Source organism: Manis javanica, chromosome 1 (genome assembly GCF_040802235.1).
Source record: "Manis javanica isolate MJ-LG chromosome 1, MJ_LKY, whole genome shotgun sequence".
Taxonomy (NCBI): domain Eukaryota; kingdom Metazoa; phylum Chordata; class Mammalia; order Pholidota; family Manidae; genus Manis; species Manis javanica.
In genome coordinates this window covers 231,254,603-231,275,092 of record NC_133156.1, presented here as the reverse complement: position 1 = coordinate 231,275,092, position 20,490 = coordinate 231,254,603, and the positions used below count along the sequence as shown (strand labels likewise).

The following is a 20,490-nucleotide window of genomic DNA, read 5'->3' as shown; positions in this document are numbered from 1 at the left end:
AACAGAAAGACCAACAGAGGCAACATAGTAAATTAGAAAGAACAAAATTCATGGCAGAGGCCAAATCATTTGATCTTGCATGTTTCTTCATCTGCCAAATGAACATAAAACTCCACAAAATGACTGAAGAGAATCTAACTGGAAGACAGTGTAAACAATACAAGGGATTAAAAATGAAAATGACTGTCCAGACTTTCTAAAGAGCAGTGTTACCACTCATGTCTACAGAATGCCAAACCAACCCAGAATACGTGATTTAATTGAAGTCAACAGCAGAGAAATAACTAGAACTCAACATTTTAAATATAATAAAAAGACAAATGCAGCAACAGAATGCTCATTATATTTCTTACAATTTTTATATTTCTTATAATTTTCCTTGGTTTAATAAAGAAATTGAAGAAAAAAAAAACCAGAAAAGTTGTTTGATTTTCCCCAAAACAGGAAAGGTATGATTTGATGCCCCCATGTCAGACTCATGAGCACCATGCAGAGAGGGAATGTCACCATCTCCCGCAGAGGCGATTCCTAAGGGCAGCACCTCCACTCAGGATGCAAGTGTCAGCCAGCCCTGCTGGGGACCTGTGCCTCTCGTACCAGGAGCAAGACCGTCCACAGGTGGCACTTGAAACCCAGTATCAATATGGCTTATTTTGTTTTGAAGCATTAATAATCTCATATTTAGGGAGAAATTTTTTTAAATTTTAAAACAAACCAAAAAGGATATGTTATGGACAAAGATACAAAATTCACAAGTAAGATTAATTAAGAAACTTCAAAGATACATAATACTCCCAGGAGACTTTCTTGGGCTATATCCCTAGACACACACTAGGACTAGGTTCATACTTTAATTTTTTTTTTATTTTCTTTATTGAGATAAAAATGACCTATAGTAAAATACACAGATCTTTAATGAATGGCTCCATGAATTCCTACTATTACATGTGCCCACACAGCATAAAATTGAGAACACATCCAGATGAAGATCTGTTCCATTCAAGGTTCATTCAACTTTGCTCTTAAAAAGTACTCTGGTGAACATATTTGAGAAGCACAAAGTTAAAATTGTGAGTTACCTGTTCTTGTCCCGGGCGACTATAAAACTTGACACTTAACATCCTTAATAATCCCAGTGTCTTTGGCACCTACAAAATAAATGCAAACGCACATCATACAGAGAGGGATTAGAATACTTTCTCATTGTATGAAATCCTTTGACCGTGAAATCAGAATTACAGCAAATCTTGTATTTTAAGAAATGGTTAAGAAATTATCAATAAATCTCAGGGATTTTGGTGAGACCTTGATCTGTTTTTATTTGAAAAAGAAAAAGAAAATCTACCAAGTAGTAAATCTTACCAAATATACCATGATCAAATGCTTTCTAAAAACATGCATAACAAGTATAGAACATCTATGTAAATTAGAATTTACTATAAGCTCTTCTCTAATTGGGTGCCTGGGTTACCATTTCATCCTGTCCATCTCCATGGAAAAGATAAAAATTTCAAAGAAAAATTCCATTCATTAAGCACTTGATCTTACACTTGAAAAACACCAGGGGAAAAAAAAAATCATCATTTAGAAACCAGTTTTTGAAATAATGTAACACAAGACTATTTTTGTCTTTAAAGAAATACACTTCAAAAAGTAAGATGGGGATGTAGGTGTGATTTTAAAAACAGAAAATAACCAGTGGTGTTGAGAATTTGGAACCATACTACTTTGCTGCAGGGAACATTAACGGGTACAGACGCTGTGGAAACAGTTGGGTGGTTCCTCAAAAAGTTAAACATAGAATTATCATATGACCCAGCAATTCCACCCTAAGTATATATTCAAAAGAATGGAAAATAGATATTCAAACAATACCTGTACAGGAATGTTTGGTGCACTATTATTCACAAAAGCTAAAAAGTGAAAATAACTCAAACATCCATGAACTGAACAATGGATAAATGAAGTATAATACAGAAATCCTTGGAGATATTGCAGATTCAATTCCAGGGCACTGTGATAAGTGAGTATCACAATAAAGTGAGTCAAATGAGTTTTTTTGTTTCTTAGGGCTTATGAAAGCTATGTTTACACTGTATTATAGTCTATTAAATGTGCAATAGCATTATATCTAAAAAAAAGTGCATACCTTAATTTAAAAGTTTATTTGTAAAAAATTCTAATCATATGAGCTTCCAGTGAATCATAATCAGCAATCACAGACACTAGAATATAATAATGAAAAAGTTTGAAATATTGAATTACCAAAATGTGACACAGAAACTCTAAATGAGCAAATGCTATTGGAAAAATGACGCCAACAAACTTGCTCAATGCAGGGTTGCCACAAACCTTCAATTTGCATTAAATGCAGTGTCTGCAGAGCTCAATAAAACGAGGTATGCCTGACTATTCCTATTGTGGAATTTCACTCAGTCATAAAAATGAAAGAAATATGTATGCCTGCTACAACTTGGACGAATCTCAAAAATATGCTAAATGAAAGAAGCCAGATATGAAAAGCCATGTATTTATGATTCTATTTAAATGAAACACTCAAAATGGGTAAATCTACAGAAACAAAAACAGACTAGTGGTTGTCAGGAGCTGGGGGGAGGGGAGAATCAGAAGTGTATGGTATGGTGCAAGGCTTCCTTCTGGGGTGATGAAAATGTCCTGGAACTGGACAGAGGTGATGGCAAGCAAAAACAGACTGAAAGAAGGCTCAGGGCTTGGGGAGGGCAGACAAGGGAAGCTAGCAAATGGGTCAAGGGGCTATCTAAAACCACCATGTCAAAATTACAATTCAAGAAAACTTTCCAGAGATAGAAAAAGATCTGAATACATACATTGAAAGAGCAAGCAGGTGGGAAAATTAACTCAAAATAATCAATTCCAAAAAATATCCCAGGAAAGCTATTAGATTTCAAAGATAAGGAAAATCCCCAAGGCCTCCTAGCAAAATGGTCAAACAACATACAAAGGAGAAATAATTCAACTTTATCAGACTTTTCAAATTCCACAATAGTGCTTTTTTAAAAAATTCAATGAAACAAAGGGTAAACCAAGATCTTATATCCAGACATGTTCTTTTTCAACAATCCAGGCTGTGGAAAAACAATTCTGAGCATAAAACTAATTAAAGAACTCTTCATCTATGGGTCCTTCTCATAACTTCTACCAGAGGATAATCCATCCAAACAAGAGATGACTGAGAAAATTTCAACAGAAGTGACAGTGAGCATTTGGAAATATATAAATGGACATGTAAGACTAAAGTAGGTGAGCAAGGAAAGAAACTAATGTGTTATTTTTTCTTTGTTGAAACACATATTTACAAAACTAAAATGGGAGAAGAAAAGGGAAAAGAGAAAAACTGAGTTTTGTATGGGCAATAAGTAGGAATTACGGAATTCCAATAAAACTGAGAAACTGGTAAAATATTGGGAGGCATTGGTAACAAGATTATTTCAGTGAAATGATGGAAGCAAATCCTCACGTGAATTCAAGAGAGATCAGAAAGAGGAATTGGAAACAAGTACAGACAACTCTTGAACATGGTGAAGAAAGGGAAACAAATGGGGTGGTAGTAGGATTTAGTGGGGTCTAAATCCCCCTAAAATTAAAGAGTTTTTACGATTAGAAAACTAAAAGCATGCTGTATGCTGATAAATCTAATAGACAGCAAAATGCATGATGTAGAAAAACATCCTTCAGTAAGTCAGAGTGTGAGATTTGGTGGACAAATATTGGCTTGGCCTTAGCTGCTACAAGGACAGTCTGTCTGTGCTAACAAAAGATGGTATATAGGCACATATGCAGCAAGTGGTATGACCCTGTGGAAATACTATTCTGATTACTTCTATTGTTCAGGGAAATAGGAATTCTCAGGAAACAGGACTCCAAAATGCCTGTATTCTTTCTGCCAACAACATTGCATACTGAAAAAGCAGCAACATCAATAACAAAAAATAGTTTTGTCCATTTTTATATATTTTTTCTGAAATTTTTATCCAAAAAATACAAATAGATAATAATAATTAACATTATAGATCATTCTATGGCTTACCAAGTGTCTTCACATTATTATATCATTTGATCCTGGCAAAAGCCTTAACACACAAGTTTCAGTGATGAGCTAGAATTCCAATCCCAGCCTTCTGACTCCGGAGCCTGGGTTCTTTCCTTTATCCCAGATACTGAACTCTAACCTGCTTTGCGTGACAGCTTATTGCCCTTACTTGTGGACACAGCTACACCCTCCAATACGGTAAACTGCTTGAGGGCTGCTACCTTCATATTCCTAACACTTGGAGCAGTGATTCAATGTTGAACAAATGGATAAATAAAACTATCGTATATAAGAGACACTGACATTAATTTGGAAACTTTGGTCAGTGCACATATTGAATTTTGCATAGTCTCTTTTACGATCTAGCAGCCCAGTGAGAGACTGGAATGTACGTGTCAGCAGCTTTTTTTGGTCAGTATCCACCCCAACAGAACAGCAACCTTAAGTCAACAGTAAGAGAAGGTTCAATGAAGATGATACCTGGCACCTGAAAAAGGAACTAATCCTGTAATTCAAATTACTCTGAAGTAGGGAAAGGTTATGTAGGAAGACTGTAAATTTAGCTGCAAGACACACTTAAAAGCCACTAACATAATTAAAGTACACTCGAAGCATTTCAAGGAATTAATCGTACAGTACAGCATTCAATTTGAAATCCAATATTGTTCCCTACTTTGTCAGAGCATGAGCAATTATCTTTTAAGAGACTCCAATACCAAAACTGCAGGTCAGAGGGGGAAGGACCACATAGAGCAGAGCATTCCGACACTGGAGTTCGCGGCAATGAAACCACAGAGAATTCACAGCAGCCACGGCGCGAAGAGGCGTCCTGGCACACGGCGGTGCTCCGTGACTTGCCCTCCGCAGAGCGCTCTCACGATACCCTTGGCCACCCTGCACTGAGGCCCACCTCCAGTTTGCCTTCCTGGTCTTTCCTTGTAGCCTTCACAACCTACACACTTTTTCTTTCATTCTCCTCAACCTTTAATTTTGACACATTTTATAGCTACTGGAAAGCTAAAACCATCACACAATGAAACACCAGGACACTTTTCACCTGGGTTCACCAATTATTAACATTTGGCCACGTTTGCTTTACCTGTGTGTACACATACAGTTTTTACAATTATTTTTTGACTGAACCATTTAAAAAAAAAGCTGCAGACATAACACTTAAATTCTAGTGATAAAACTTTCTAACTCTTCACAAGATGTGCCCTGAATTATCTCACATATAAAACTAGAAGTTATGTATGAATTAGAGAGAGAGAAAAAATTTTTAATTCCTGAAAATATAAAATAATATGTCCAGTAAGTGTTAGTAATCCCTACCTCACCTTTTTTTAAATAAATTATGGGATAATCACCATGGATACATTTGGCCATGTCACTGCCATGTACGTTATTTCACATGGTGCGTGGGAGAAGGTGCCAAACAGGAATTAGAAGGTCCAGGTCCACCCCGTTCCCCTATTTTGAGTTGTTAAGATCTCAGAGGGTTTTAGGCTCCTAATCTGTGAAGTGTGGTCAATAATATTCAAAATGGACTGCTCACTGGGTCCTGCAGAGAGAAGAAATGGGCACCAGAATGGGTAGATGGACAACGAATGGAAGGAAAAGCACAAAGCATGGTACTCCATGACCAAGTGACCTACACGTATAAACCAGTAAACTGAGCTTATTTTTATAAAAACTACTTTGTTCGGTTAAACTCACAGTTAATGTTTCAGCATATGCTAAAGCTAAAGAAAAACAATTAATGAAAGCGCACTATAATTGCTAGACCTCTTTGCAAAGTGCTTCCTCACTAGTTCCTTTTCAACTTCGAAACCTTTAACCATTCATTGTTTTAGATGATCATTTGAAATCAGTATATTTTAAGACACAAATAATTAGACAAATGCACTCATTGTAGGAATAAATAGCATAACACATTCACTTATGTTGTGCTTCATTTTAGTTTCTTGGTTTCTTCCTTTACTCAAAAAATATGAATGCCCACGACATTGCTGAACACAGGGTGTATAATTTAATCGAAGTTTATACAAATAACCAAGATACATGCTATCACAGGGAAGTCAATATGACATATTAGCACTCACTAATAACTAGTTTTCTCACCTTTCTGGCACACAAAAAAATACTTCTCAGGTTCCTTGAAGACAGGAGGGGCCACATAGTTATAATAACTGTACTGTGAGAAGTAGCATTGGTTCTGTTTTCAAAGTTCCACCTTTTAGCCCTCCCTTCCTCCTCCCAAGGCCATAAACTGAGACAGTGGGACTTCAGCACATCACCAGCCTCTGTGGATGCCTTAATCATCACTTGGAATGAGCTGTCCGGGGAAGTCAAGGTACTAACAGCAGGCTTTGCCACAACAATATATTTGTAGGTCATAGCCCAAGAAAATATTAGAATTTCTCATCTGTTTGTCTGTGTGACTGTTTTTATTATCACAACAGAGTCTAGCCTATTCTGACTATTACGGCATAAAGGAGCGCCTGACACAAAATAGAAACTCAATTACAGGATGAATGAAGGAATGTTTGGATGAATTGTCCATAGAAATATGTAAGAAAACGGGAGGGAGTCTACCACAGTACTGAAAAACTTGAACAGGGGGAAGTTCTGCCACAGTTTGTACTCAAATTATTCTGCCACTTGCTAGCTGTGTGACCCAGGGCAAGTTACTTAACTACACTTCACTCTCCTCATCAATTAGACTCTGGCCAGTAACAATACCTGCCTCAAAGGGTTAGTGAGAATTAAATGAGCTACTGAACATGACAGCACTCACAGTAGATACCAGCATATAAAAAATGCTTAATAAATGTTGATGTTTAAATAAGCAAAAGAAAGTAACCGGATCACTATTAGGTTGTTTTTCTAATATCTGCAAATACTGTTACTAAAAATGAGACCAAGTTAAACACAATATGTTTTAGATAAATTTGATATTTGCAAAGAAGTACTGAAATTTCACTGGCATTAAATCACTTTCCTCATTTAAGGCAAATTATTCCCTCCTCTGCATTTTATAAAGGGCTCGTCTGCCTGAGATCTATTAGCAAAGTGAAATGCCAAAGTTAGTACTTACCTCAGTGACCCTGTCTCCACTGTTAGGAACCTGTTTATAATAAGGTGATCCTGAAAGAATTCTCCAGGCAGAAAGGCCATAGCTAGAAGCTTTTGATACGCCCACTTCAGCAGTTTCACATCCACCAACCAGTAAAAGTCTAAAAAGAGAGAAAAATCAAAAGAATTGATAAAATGCAAGTATGAACAAGATGACATTAAAACAAAGAGCAGAAAAAGTCACCCAGACAAAGAAAACTAAGGTAAAATTACTATATGCTAAAATTAGAAGTTAAATATTTTAGAAGAAATAACCAAAAGAAAATCATACGGTTTTTCAGCTCACATTTCATTTTCATTTATACAAAGATAAGGATTAAATATTCAAGAAGCTGAAACCCAGATGGGAACTTAGAAAGAGAAAAAAATGTTTTAAAAGTTGACCACTGCATATCAAAGAAACTCTGTCAACACCAATGAACTTTATTTACAGACATGTTGCCTCACCCAGATAGCCATGTATTAATAACAGCGGTGCCTCAGATGCCCTCGCACAATTACAAAGGTCAGAAAGGAACAAAAGGTGGGAGTGCTGTGGGTGGACAGAACTACACAGCAGTAACTACACTGAAACAAAACTGTTCAGTACTTCAGCCACACCTTATGGCTGGTTCACTTTTCTGTCTGTTATACTTCATTAGTAGGCAGAGGTGATTTTACAAGGCAAACAGCCTGACATATGCTAAAAGTTAAAAGACTATGTGACTTTTATACAAACTAAGCTGATCAGTAATGGAAACCAAACAGCCATGATTCTTTTTACTGAAGTATGGTTGACATATAACATTATGTTTTCAGGTGTACAGTGTAAAGATTCAATATTTTTACATATTGCAAAATGATCACAATAAGTCTAGTTAATATCCATCACCATACATAGGTACAATTTTTTTTTCTTGTGATGAGAACTTTTAAGATCTACTCTCTTAGCAACTTTGATTTAATGCAATATGGTATTATTTACTAAAGTCACAGAAATATGATTTTTAAAGTTATATTCAATAAATCTGGCAGGGAACTATATAACAGATTATCATAATAATCTGTCTAAAGGAAGAAAATGTTTGAAAGCAAAAGTTCTGATGTATTTAAGGGAACACTACAATGACCAGTGAATTTTTATTGTCCCCAATGACAATAAGGCAATAAAGTAACAGAAGAGAGAAGCCCTGTACTTTTCAATGTCTCCATTTTTTTTTAAAGGCTCTTCCCTATGCACTGGGAACCCCTTGCTGCTTAACAGGGGGAAAAAAGACATAAAACAGGTTTCACTGGTTGTGTCCACACAATGCTCCCTGTCAACCTACCAATGTCCCAAATAACAGAAAACAACATCAAGCTCCCTTTTCATCAAAACACAACTATCTGTCATCCCAGGTTCTCATTTTGTCAAAGAGGGGATGCACATCATCACACAAATTAGTATCTATCTACCTTTTTCTAGACCACCTCATAGAAAAACCAAAACTTTAAAAGTTTTAATTTCTGCATGATAATTAAAAGGTGAAAGAAAACAAGATTTTATAAGGTTCTTTAAAGTTGGCATGTCAAGACTGACTCAGCCTTATGGTTATGACAACCAACGTTAGCTTTTAAATGTTCTATAATCATAACTACCCCATGATGTAACACCATGAGCTCTCAATAACGCCCCCTCTAGACCAGGAGAAGTGTATACCCAAGGGTCAAAAAGAACTCTGTTAGTGCAGAAAGCAACTCCAGTCCCCTGTTAATTCTTCACACCTGGTGTGGCAGGCAGACTGGCCCCCAAAAGATGTCCACATGCTAATCTCTGGACCCACTGAACATGTTAAGGTAAATGGAGTTAAGGTTGCTAATCATCTAATCTTAAAATGGGGAGATTATCCTAGATTCTGCAGGTGGCACAGTGTAACCCCAGGGTCCTTAAAAGCAAAAGAGGGAGGCAGGAGAGCCGGTGTCGGAGTGATGCGATGCGAGAAAGACCCCACCAGCCACCGCGGGCTTTGAAGGTGGGAAGGGCCAAGCGCCTAGGGAGCCTGCAGCCTCTAGCGGCTGGAAAAGGCAGGAAAACGGACTCCCCGCTGGAGCCCCCCTGGCGGAGCACAGTCCTGCCAGCACCTGGGTGATGGCTCCGTGAGACCTCTTTCAGACTTCTCACCTCCAGAACTACAAGATAATAAATTTGTTTTAAGCCAAGTTTGTGTGAATCTTTCAGAACAACCAAAGAAAACTAATATACACCTTGTTTCTTTCCCAGCCCCAGAACTCAGATGGCCTGTCAGACTCCAAATTCTACCAACTCCTCTTATTTGACCATTTTTTTCTAACATGTGTTTCTGAACTAAGCTAACATCAACAACAAAAACTCATTTGTACTATGCATTCCCAAATGTAAAAGTATCAACTGTATAAAATCTTCTAGATTTAGCTATAGAGCTTAGCCTAAGTCCAAATCTCAAAACTCATAAATGAACTTTATTCACAGAAACACAATTTGAGTCTTCCCTCAAAAGTCTTTTCCTACCCCCTTTACACAGAACTCTAACAAGTTTACATCACAGCAAACTGCAAGCAACAAATTCTGAGTAAATTACCTGTACCAAACTACCTGGCTGTTTCTACCCTAGGCAAAAACACTTTAGACAACACTTCCAAGGTGCTATCTTAAAATGAGAAATCTAAAAAATCTAGGCAGTAAGAAACTACAGAATAAATTACATAGTTTCTTCAGAAGACACACATATACACTCACAACAAAAGAGCAAGGGAGAGGGAGAGAGTAGAGAACAGATCAACAGATTAAAAAAGAACCCAGTCTGGATAGTTGAAGATATTGACAAATTATTGTTAATTATCTTTGGATGTGATGATGGTTTCACATTCGACTTTTTAGTCCTTATTTTAAAGAAATACACACTGAAATATTTACAGATGAAATTATATGCTGCCCAGGATTTACTTAAAAATAATCTAAAATAGGTGGGTAGAGTAATGGGTAAGCAGAGACAACAGGAGACAAGCCATGGGTTGATTATTGAAACTGAATCACAAAGGGAGTCTATACACTAGTCTATGAGCACACTTCAAATTTTCCACAGGATTTTTTTTTCCAAAAGTCAATTTGTTAGGAAAAAAATCCTCTGAAGAGAAACAAAGCAAGTAATTTTGAATACTTAAATTTCTGAATTTAATCAGTTTTTTCAAACAAAACATGTGATTCATAAAACATACCTTTAAAAATCAGTAATGTGCAGTTAAAATTAAAACACTGTTTGAGAATTCAATAAATCCCCAGAAGGCTAGGATAAAGTAGGTCCCGGTAACAAAATTTTTCCTCTGCTCAATTATAGATTAGCACTATAATTCTCTTTTCAAGGGACTGAGCATTAGCTTACACTAATATGTCTGAAAGGGAAAGATGTCAGGTCTAATTTTCAGATTAAAAAATGTATGTATAAAACTTCATGTTGCCTGACTACTAAAGGAGATACAGAGCTAACTGAGATTTTAAATTTCTTATCTCTTCCATTCCATGAATTCTAATAAGTAGCATGGCCAAGCAGATCGAGTTGGCTACAACATAAGCTCCATTAAGAGCAAAATTCAGTACCTGCTTCCAAACAACCTTCCCATTTATTCCAGACTGAAGAGTAAGTAGAAAAAGAGGCAGAATGATAGAATTGATCACATATTGCTCCCACCAGATGGGCTGGCAGCTTTGGAACACCGATACTACAGCTACGAGAATGCACATGTGTGCTTATATGTGCTTAAAGGTGGGGTGAACTGAGATGACTTCATCAGTGTCTTCAACCAACTGAGCAACTGGCAGCCATCATGTGTCAGGCAATGCGCAGGGTGCTGAGTATTCAGACACAAACAAGGTCTGTTCTCAGCAATTCAAACAGCTCTCTCGCTAATTAAGGGAAAATGAAAAGGAGAAACATTCAGGAGCCTGGACTTAAGTGGTGAGAAAGATGACAGCTGTATCGGAAGATGATAACCCAGTCCACACCCACCCAAAAGGATGACTTCAGTTATATGGGCCAAGGGCTATTAGCCCCGATTCAAGATGGTAATGTGGTCTTTCACTTCATTGTTTTACAGGACTCACAATGTTGACTAGAGCTAATCTACAAGAAATAAAGAGAAAAGAAAAGCAGGTTGACAATGATGCCTGGCCTGGTAAATACATTTTCCACCATGATCACAGGATTAGTATAGTCCTCCTGGGCAACAACAGCCTAAGAGAAAAGGAACAGAGGTTCCACGGCTAAAAACCACGTAACCTGAATAAAAACTGCAGTGGAAAGATAGGAGCAAAGTCTGAGGCCCAGCACAGTTTACTCAATACACGTTTCCTGAGTAAGCAAGTGAATTTGAAACCCCACCTTTCTCCTTAAGTAGAACAGAGTAACAGGTGCTATGGGGACCCCTCTTCCCCCGACCACATTCTTGCTCAGTTTCAGCACTAAGATCTGAGGAGATGAGACAGGGAGGGAAGGGGTCATGACAACAAGGGTAGAGAGAGAAAAGTGGGGTTGGGGGAGTTGGGGGTGGAGAGAACGCCACAAACCATTAAAAACAGTACTAGACAATGCTGAAAATTTGGTACAAAAAAGCACCAGGAAACATCAAAATGTGAAAAATATGTTATATAAGGAGAGAGAAATACCACATTCTTTGATGGACTCTCAATACCTTAAGATGCCAATTCTTCTTAAATCAATCCATAACTTGAATGCAATTTCAAATAAAATCCCATCAGAATTTTTCATGGAACTGAACAAACTGATGTAATGGAACTAGACAAATAAAAAATTCACGTGGGAGAGCAGAGTTCGAAGAGCCAACTCAATTCACACTGATAATCTTTCTCTTCTAAGTTGTGCTTTGTGCATCATGACCTATCAATACTTTCCTACCCTGGTGTTATTAAGATGTTCTCTTTCAAATTTAACCATATTAAAATCTAAAACTTCTAACCATAAAGTTAAAAGACAAATCACACACCACTATAAATAACACATAAAACAGAGTATTCGCAGACAGAATTTATAAAGATCTCTCACAACTAGCCCCACAGAAAAATGGACAAAGAATAAGCAAGTCATAAAAGGAGAAATGCAAAAGCAAATAATGCAAAGAAAAACAACACAGATTTACACCAACCACCCTCTAGAATATTTAAGGATACAACAGTTCTTAACTACTGGTGAGAACACAAATTGGAGCGTTATTTTGGACAATAGGACAACACCTAATAACTGCACACACTCGACAATCCCACCACCTGTGTTCTAAAGAAACTCTGGAGATAAATTCTTGCACAGGTATATTCATCTCCTAGGAAAAGAATATTTCACATAGTACTATTTATAATACAGGAAGATTAGAAGTTATTTTCAGTATTTTTAATGGATGGATAAATAAGTCAATGAATTGTTTAGGGCAACATACAGAGTGTAAAAACATAGAAATATATATACTGGAAGGTCACACACCAAAATCATGTGAGCAATTGCCTCTAGAAAGGGGAGGTGAGAAAGGAATGAAGTAGGAAGTTTTGTTTGAACTATTGTTCCTCTTTCATTAATAAATGTGGGTAAAAAAGTAAGGAAGTAAAGATAATCTTAATATTTATTAATTCTGAGTACTACTTAGGTGTCCATTATATCACTCTCTATATGTTTTTTTTACTTAAAAAGAGAGGCATCAGAATAAGTATCCCAAGTTATGCACATAAATTTTTCTAATTAAAGAAATCCAGGAGAAAAAATTCAGTGACTTGGCTTTAACACTTAGCATCAACCCTCAAGTCTAGTCAAATTCTGAAAATGAAATGAGAATATAATTTGCTTTGTGACATTTTGAGGTTGTTTATACATTAATGGTTATATCCTTAAGCATTCATTCTGTGATGTACTACTAAAAGGATTGTTAGATTTTCGCAGCAATTAAGTCCACAGACAATGCTGTACTAAATAATTTACATCATTATTTTCTGTGGCATTAAGTTCCTCCACCCAGAATATTTACTACACACAGTGGTAACTATTACCTCCTTAAATATACAGGGTATTTAGCTCTTAAGTGCTTAAGAGTCACACTTTGAAGCAAATAATTGTTCTTAAATTATTCTAGAAAAAAAGCAAAACAATTTCTTCAGTAAAACTTAAATTTTTTAGACTAAAGCACATGATGTGTGGGAGTTAAAATTTTACTTCTTAGCAAAAACGAACTTTCCGAATAATCTTCAACCTCAACATTTTGTACTCAGGGGTCTAGGTATCAGAAGCATTAGGTTCAAATACCTTTGCAACAAAGTCACTGTGTAATCTTAAGAAACTCCCTATATCCCATCACTACTTATTAAATGAAACTGCTAAGCAATAACAAACAAGGAACGTGCTAAGCAACTGAAACACCTTAACAAACCAGTTAAAGTCCCTCTTGGACTCATTCTGTGTGGCTCGGTTAACTCTCCCAGTTCCTCAGTATCAACCAGGTGTGGTGCTTACGGGCTGCATTCTGTGGCGACCTTTCTTTCCTTAGATGGCCTTGGACATGTTCATAAGCAGCAATTGAAACGAGCACGGTCTACTCCAGGGGAGAGGACAAGTCAACGCAGCCCACTGCACAAGATGTCTTCACCAACCTTTGGATTAGGTACAAAACAGCCTAAAAGAGATCAATTCATCTCCGGAGGAAGAGGCCAAGCAAGGCTTCATGGGATAACAGCAGCAGCAGGTTTATCCTTTAAACAATTTCCCAGACAGGAAAATAAAAGGATCAGGTACAAAGCATTCTAAGCTATACACAAGTTTGCTTGGCTTAGATGTACACATGAAGTATACAAAGAGCACAGAGACAAGTTCATAAATGGTATGTTCAAGAGAACAAAAAGAAATGCAGGGAATGCTTCTAGCCTATTATAAGGCAGGCAGGAGAAGCAGGGCAGAAAGTTCAAAGGGATCCTTAACAATATAAAATTCCTGGGTACTTAGCTCCTTTACCTTCTTGAACAGTTACTTAAATCATGCCTAAATTACTAAACTATGAGTCACTTAGGCACAGAGCTCGTGTCTGCATCCTTCACAGTGTTTGCCACCGTTGTTTTACTCAAGAAATATCTGCATGCACACAATGTGCAAAGAACTACAGGCAGAGAGATGAATAAGACACAGTCCTTGTCCTTGGCTTAACCTCCCCAACTTCAGTTCTCCCACCTGAGAAATGAAGGGGATGAGCCACATGATGGATGAGCTCGATTCCAGCTCTGACATTCTAAGAGTCTAAAACTCAAAGCAGGACCATAGATCGGACAACAAAAATAAACTGACTGATGGAGCAAACAACTCAAGGAGGAGTGAATTAACTGAGCCGAAGTAAAGGCAAGGTTCAGAGCAGAACAAAGAGCAGAAATACAGGGGTGGTCACAGCCATCTGAGGAAAGGAGGGTAGGACAGAAAACAGCCCCTAAGCACAACGCCATCTGTGACACTGATGACCTGGGAGAGCTCAACCAGACACTACAAATTATTTCCAAGAATCATAAATGGTTTATTAGGAAGGTTCTTCAATCCAATAATTGGAAGAATCTGCCATCTAGTGGCCTAAAACTCCTGAAAGCTGAGGAAGGAAACTTTAAAGAACAGATGGGGAGACACTTGTATAGACTGTCCAATGACCAATGGGCTTGCAGCATACAACCAGACCGGGAGAAAAAAAAGAGGAAAGAAAGAAAAAAACTGCATGTCTCAAAATGTATAAGTACTTACAGGGACAATAGCGCAGCATGGAGGATACAGTTAATGATTCTGTAAGGTCTGACTTAATACATTGATGGATAGTAACCGCACTAGACGTGGTAAGGATTTAATAATATGGGTAACTGTTAAATCCCTATGTTGGATATTCAAAACCAACCCAGGATCATATATCAATGATACTTTAATGAAAAAAAAAAAAGAAAGAAAACCTTTGAAAAGAAAAAAAAAAATTATAAGTGCTTAAAACCATGCCCAGCAAAGTAAGGGCTCAAAAATTGTTACCTATGACTTCAAGGCTAGAAGCCATCCTTCTCTTAAGATAATTTGAAATGTTCCTAATTTTAACTTATTTCAGTGTATCTTAACATTTTTTACTACAAAAATCTTATTCAGTATTTTAAATGTTACTTATCTTTATTTATTATATAAAGAGTCTATAGCAAGAAAACAAACATAATCCTGACTCTTTACGTACTGACTCTTTACATCAGTGGTTCTCAAACATGTGAGGTTCTAAGAACAGATTGCTGGACCACTCCTCCAAGATCCGATTCAGTAGGTCTAGATGGAGCCTGAGATTCTGCACTTTGAACAATCTCTCCTAGTGATTTTGATGCTGCTGGTACAGTGACCACACTTTGAGAATGCAAAGCTCTACATCAGGCTTGAATCTATCATTTGAGCTCTGGAGGACATAGTTCACTGTAAGTCAAACCATGAAGCATCACACTATTTAGTCACCACATCACAGAAAACGTATTATTTCAAATGGTTAGTTGTTCAAAACAAAATATGAGAATTTTTCCTGAATGGAGAAAGCACTGTAAGAGGCTGCTTAGTTCAGGAATAAAATCATTTTCCTGACAACTTGATAATTATGCATTTAAATGTATTTAAAATTGAATGATATCTGGTTGTAAATTCCTTAAAATACAATTTATAATTCAGAAAAAGAGGTACAGGAGAATCTATTATGTTCAACACTCTTTATTATACCTTCTAAGCAGAACTGGACCCATTGTCAGATAGACGGTTGGATAGCACAGAAAGAGGTCAGCAAACACTTTCTGTAAAGAGCCAGATAATAAATATTTGAAGCTCTGTAGGCCATCTTTCACAATTTCTCACTCTGTCATAGTATAAAAAAGCACAAACTATTTTTTTTTAAGTGTGGCTACATTCTAACAAAAATTTTTATGGACACTAAAATTTGAATGTTATATCATTGCCATGGGGCATAAAATACTCTTCTGATTTTTTTTCAACCACTTTTCAAAAGTATAATCTATTGTTGGTTCACAGGCCTTACAAAAACAGGCCAGATTTGTCCCAAAGGCCACAGTTTGCCAACTTACTGAGAAAAGCTTACTGAGTACGGCTATCAGGGGACATCAGTTTACCACATGATAGTCATGTGACCTCAGGAAAGTTTCTTAACCTCTTAGAGCTTCGTTTTCTCCATCAACACAAGAGCAGTTATGATCTACCTTATAGAACTGGGAAGACTGAGATTCAGTAAGTATCTGGTAATAAGTAAAGATTTAATAAAGTTAGTTTTCTTAATTATAATCTCAACTTCAAGTTAGATCAATTCAATATCAATTTAGGGAGGGCCTAAAACTTGCAAGATACTGTGGTAGCAGTCAGGGTAGGAAATACTGTATAGGGAAACCAAATTTTCCTTGCCCTAAAGGAATTTACTATCTTGTGGCCTGAGACTATTTCATCTAAGAAAGGATTGAAAAACCTGTTTCAGGCCTTCCATTCCTACCATTGTTGAATTTTAATTCTACCAAGTCAGGCTTTCATTCATTTACTTAACAAATATTTAGGAGCATTCTACGCACCAGGCCCTGTTCTAAGTGCTGAAAAACAGAGCCACAAAAACACAGATAAAGTTCCTGCCCTCATGGAATCTACAGTCCACTGCTTTGGTATTGCTTTTTCTCTTTTTTATATGTTTTGACAAAGTCAAGTAAATGTTAACAATTGGACCAAAATTCACTGACAGGTATTCTATGCAGCACTGCAATGAGCATGGATGGCACAGGGTAAGTCAGGGTTCCTGCCCTTCGCGGGACCACAGTCTAGTACTATCTGTTAAAAAAAAATAATGTTTTCTTCAACATCAAGATGGAGTCTAAAGGGTCAGACCAACCGAAGACTGGGAGAGGACATTCCAGGCAGAGAAAAAATCAAGAAGCACAAATGACTTCAAAGAACAAAGACATTTTGAGAAATGCAAGAATTGACATATGTCTAGAGTTATCTAGAGCAGGGTTCAGCAGCCTCTATACTAAATCCAGCCCACCACCTATTTTTGTAAATAAACTTTACTGGAACACAGATTTATACATTGTCTATGGCTGCTTTCACACAACAGAGGGGTTGAATAGTTACAACATAGACCACTGGTCCTTGATCAGAAAAGTGTGACCGTTGGTCTAGAGCAAAGAAACATGAGGAGGTGTGACAAAAGGCCAAACTACAAAAGGCTCATAACTAAACTAAGGAGTTATATCTCTACCCGATGGTTAAAGAAAACTAGAGAAGGATTTTTCAGTAAACAGCCAGACTTGTACTCCTTGCTGGAAATACGATAGAAAAAAAAAAAAAATAGAAGAGGATTAGACAGGAAACAGGTACCATACTTGATAGTAAACTGGTAAGATGTGATGAGTGTCTGAACTACAAGGATGGCAACAAAATAGAGAAGAGAAGATAATCTGAGATGTATTAGACATTAAGAATTATCAACAAGTCTTAAAGTTTCATAAGAATGAGTTAAGAGAGTTACCTAAAGTGAATCTCAGGTTTTGGCCTGGTGGAAAAGTGATATATCGAAATTCAAGAAAACAGGAAAAAATGCAGTTATTGAGGTCAAAGAAAAAAAGAAACCGCAATTATTAAAACAGTTTGAATACAGTAAGTATAAGGTGCTTATGAGCTACCTATCCAGTACATGGTTTGCAGGCAGGTAGATTATAATAGCTCTGGAGCCCAGGAGTGACCTGTGGGATACAGATTTTGGAGACAACATAACACATATACATTTAAGTGGTTAAATGAGATTGTTCAAATTTGTCTATATAGAAAGAAGAAAGAAGATATGGAGTAGGTAAGGGGAAAAATGGCCAAAGGATTCTACTAAAAATCTACTAGAATTAATAATCAAGTTCAGTTGAAGGTTGTAGGCTACAAGATCAACATACATAAATCAATTTATTTTTATATACTGGCAATGAATGCTCTGGAAAAAAAATTCAAGTAGGAAGTATTTTCCAAATTTCAGACACTGGTATACCTCCTTCAAATGATTTTTGGCCTCAAAAACTATTATTTACAACAACTTTTTCTTTACTCATTTAAAGTTAACACACTTTCCTTTATAATTTTACTTTGTTGTAAAGACTATTCTGTCACATCGTGGATTTTTTGCACAATTTAAAATTGAGTGAAAAAGATTTGTGCATGTACTACCTAAAAATCATCACGCATATACCTGCCACACTTTGGGAGACACAGAGTAAGTGGAATAAAAAATAACAACTAAAATGGAATAATTTCCAGGCTGTCAAGATGACAATGGTGATCCCTAACTGTCATATGGGATACAAGATGACAGACACAGGTTTTGGAAACTCCTGAATTAATGGGCTCATGTGGATTGTGGCCCTTGTTACTTGTCCCAGGCTAAACTGGGGAGCACTGCTCTGGTGTGGGATGTTGGTGATGGGAAAGCACTGGGCTAAGATGTGGAAAACTGCCTCTCTCTGAGTATCAACTCTTGCTGCATTAACTTGTGTTTTACTTATTTTTGTCTTCCCTACACCCACTAATGCTTTACCAATTTGACTGGAATGGATAGGCTTCCAAGGAATGTTTACATCAATAGAGTAACACACACACACACACACACACACACACACACACACACACACACACACTTCACAATGGATAGGCTTCCAAGGAATGTTTACATCAATAGAGTAACACACACACACACACACACACACACACACACACACACACACACACACACACACACACACACTTCACAATGGATAGGCTTCCAAGGAATGTTTACATCAATAGAGTAACACACACACACACACACACACACACACACACACACACACACACACACACACACTTCACAAGGTTAGAGAAGAAAAACACCCAGCTCTGCACTTCCACATCTGTGGTGGGGAGAGGGGTAACCAGAGTCCCCTAACGCCTTTTCACAAAACAGATGCTAGGATCTCATACCATCAAGCTTTGAGAGTACAGCCTAGGTATGCCTTTTTTTTTTTTAATTCTCAACTGCCCATACCCTGTTAGTCTAGCAAACAGAGTGCCAATAAAAATACTAATAAATTAGATTTCTCAGATGTCCTTGCTCCCATTTCCTTCCCTCAACCCACAACTGATGCCAATGATCATCATCTGAAGTCATAATTTCCTTCTAATGCTTAGGATGGATTTAAGCAACTCTACCGAAAAAGCACAGTATGTTCAGCATCTACCCACCTCGTTGGTCCATTCCATGTCCACCCTGCATCCTGATTTCAGGACTGTCCAGATTCTGAACCCATATTCTCACCTTCTACTCCAATTTCAGTAGTTTAATTTTTGAAGTATTTCTCAAACTTCTCCCAGGGAAAACATTACTGTCTTTGAACCTTAGCTCCCCACCCCCTCAAACCCTGCTAAGTGTTGCCTGCCAGGTATCCCTGGCAATGGGTCTTTCCATAATGCCTGCTACCAAACTCCCTACCACAATTTCCCTGCTAATGATACTAGTAGCCTATACCAGATCTCCTTGGTACTTGAGCAGTTTACTAAGGTACCATCTACTCTGTGCTGAGGTGCAGTGCCAGCAAAATGTGGTCCAGAAAGAATGACTTGCCGTAAGGTTACGCAGGTAATAGGCAACACAACCATGAACAAAATTCAGATATCCTGTCTCCAGACCCAGTATACATTTAATTACATCAAAAATATATTTTTTAATGTTCTGTTTGCCAATAAAACATAATTAAGCATCACTCTTTCATTCCTGTAACATAAGCTAAAGGTAATTCAATAGTCAGCTCTCCTCTCCCAAAAGGAATTCAAAATAGCTAGTAGCATCACACCAAGTATAAGCAATTCAATTTGACCCAAGTTACTTCTTAAAACTACATTTCCACAGATCTTTGCAGAGCGATTGTGAAGTAGTTCTTATAACCAGAAGGGAAAAAAATAGCATAACCAAAGCAAAAAATATTTGCTTAAAACTGATGAGTCCACTGACATATAAAGTTATCATTTCAAGTTAAACTACAATCAGAACACTCTGAAAGTGAGATTTATTTGTTCATTAATTTCACAGCTAAACAGATTCAAAACTTTATACAGGTCTTCAAGGCCCATTTAAATGTAAATTGTAGCATAATGAGAATGAGCCCTTCCTATCAAAGAATCTCCAAACACAGGAACGATGGATGGGTCAAAGCTGATTTCCAAATAATTGTTTTCAATGCTAAG

The 20,490-nt window shown here is 37.1% G+C and overlaps 1 protein-coding gene across 2 annotated transcripts in view; it reads right to left on the bottom strand.

The window, feature by feature from the left end:
* Positions 1–20,490, bottom strand: part of NBAS (NBAS subunit of NRZ tethering complex) — a 331,046-nt gene that overhangs the window by 272,681 nt on the left and 37,875 nt on the right. For both annotated transcript variants that reach the window (XM_073216361.1, XM_037026472.2), the window contains exons 10-11: positions 7,170–7,308; positions 1,080–1,148 (exon numbers count right to left, since the gene is read on the bottom strand). In XM_073216361.1, coding sequence (XP_073072462.1) covers positions 1,080–1,148; positions 7,170–7,308 — 208 coding nt within the window. The remainder of the gene's footprint in view (positions 1–1,079; positions 1,149–7,169; positions 7,309–20,490) is intronic.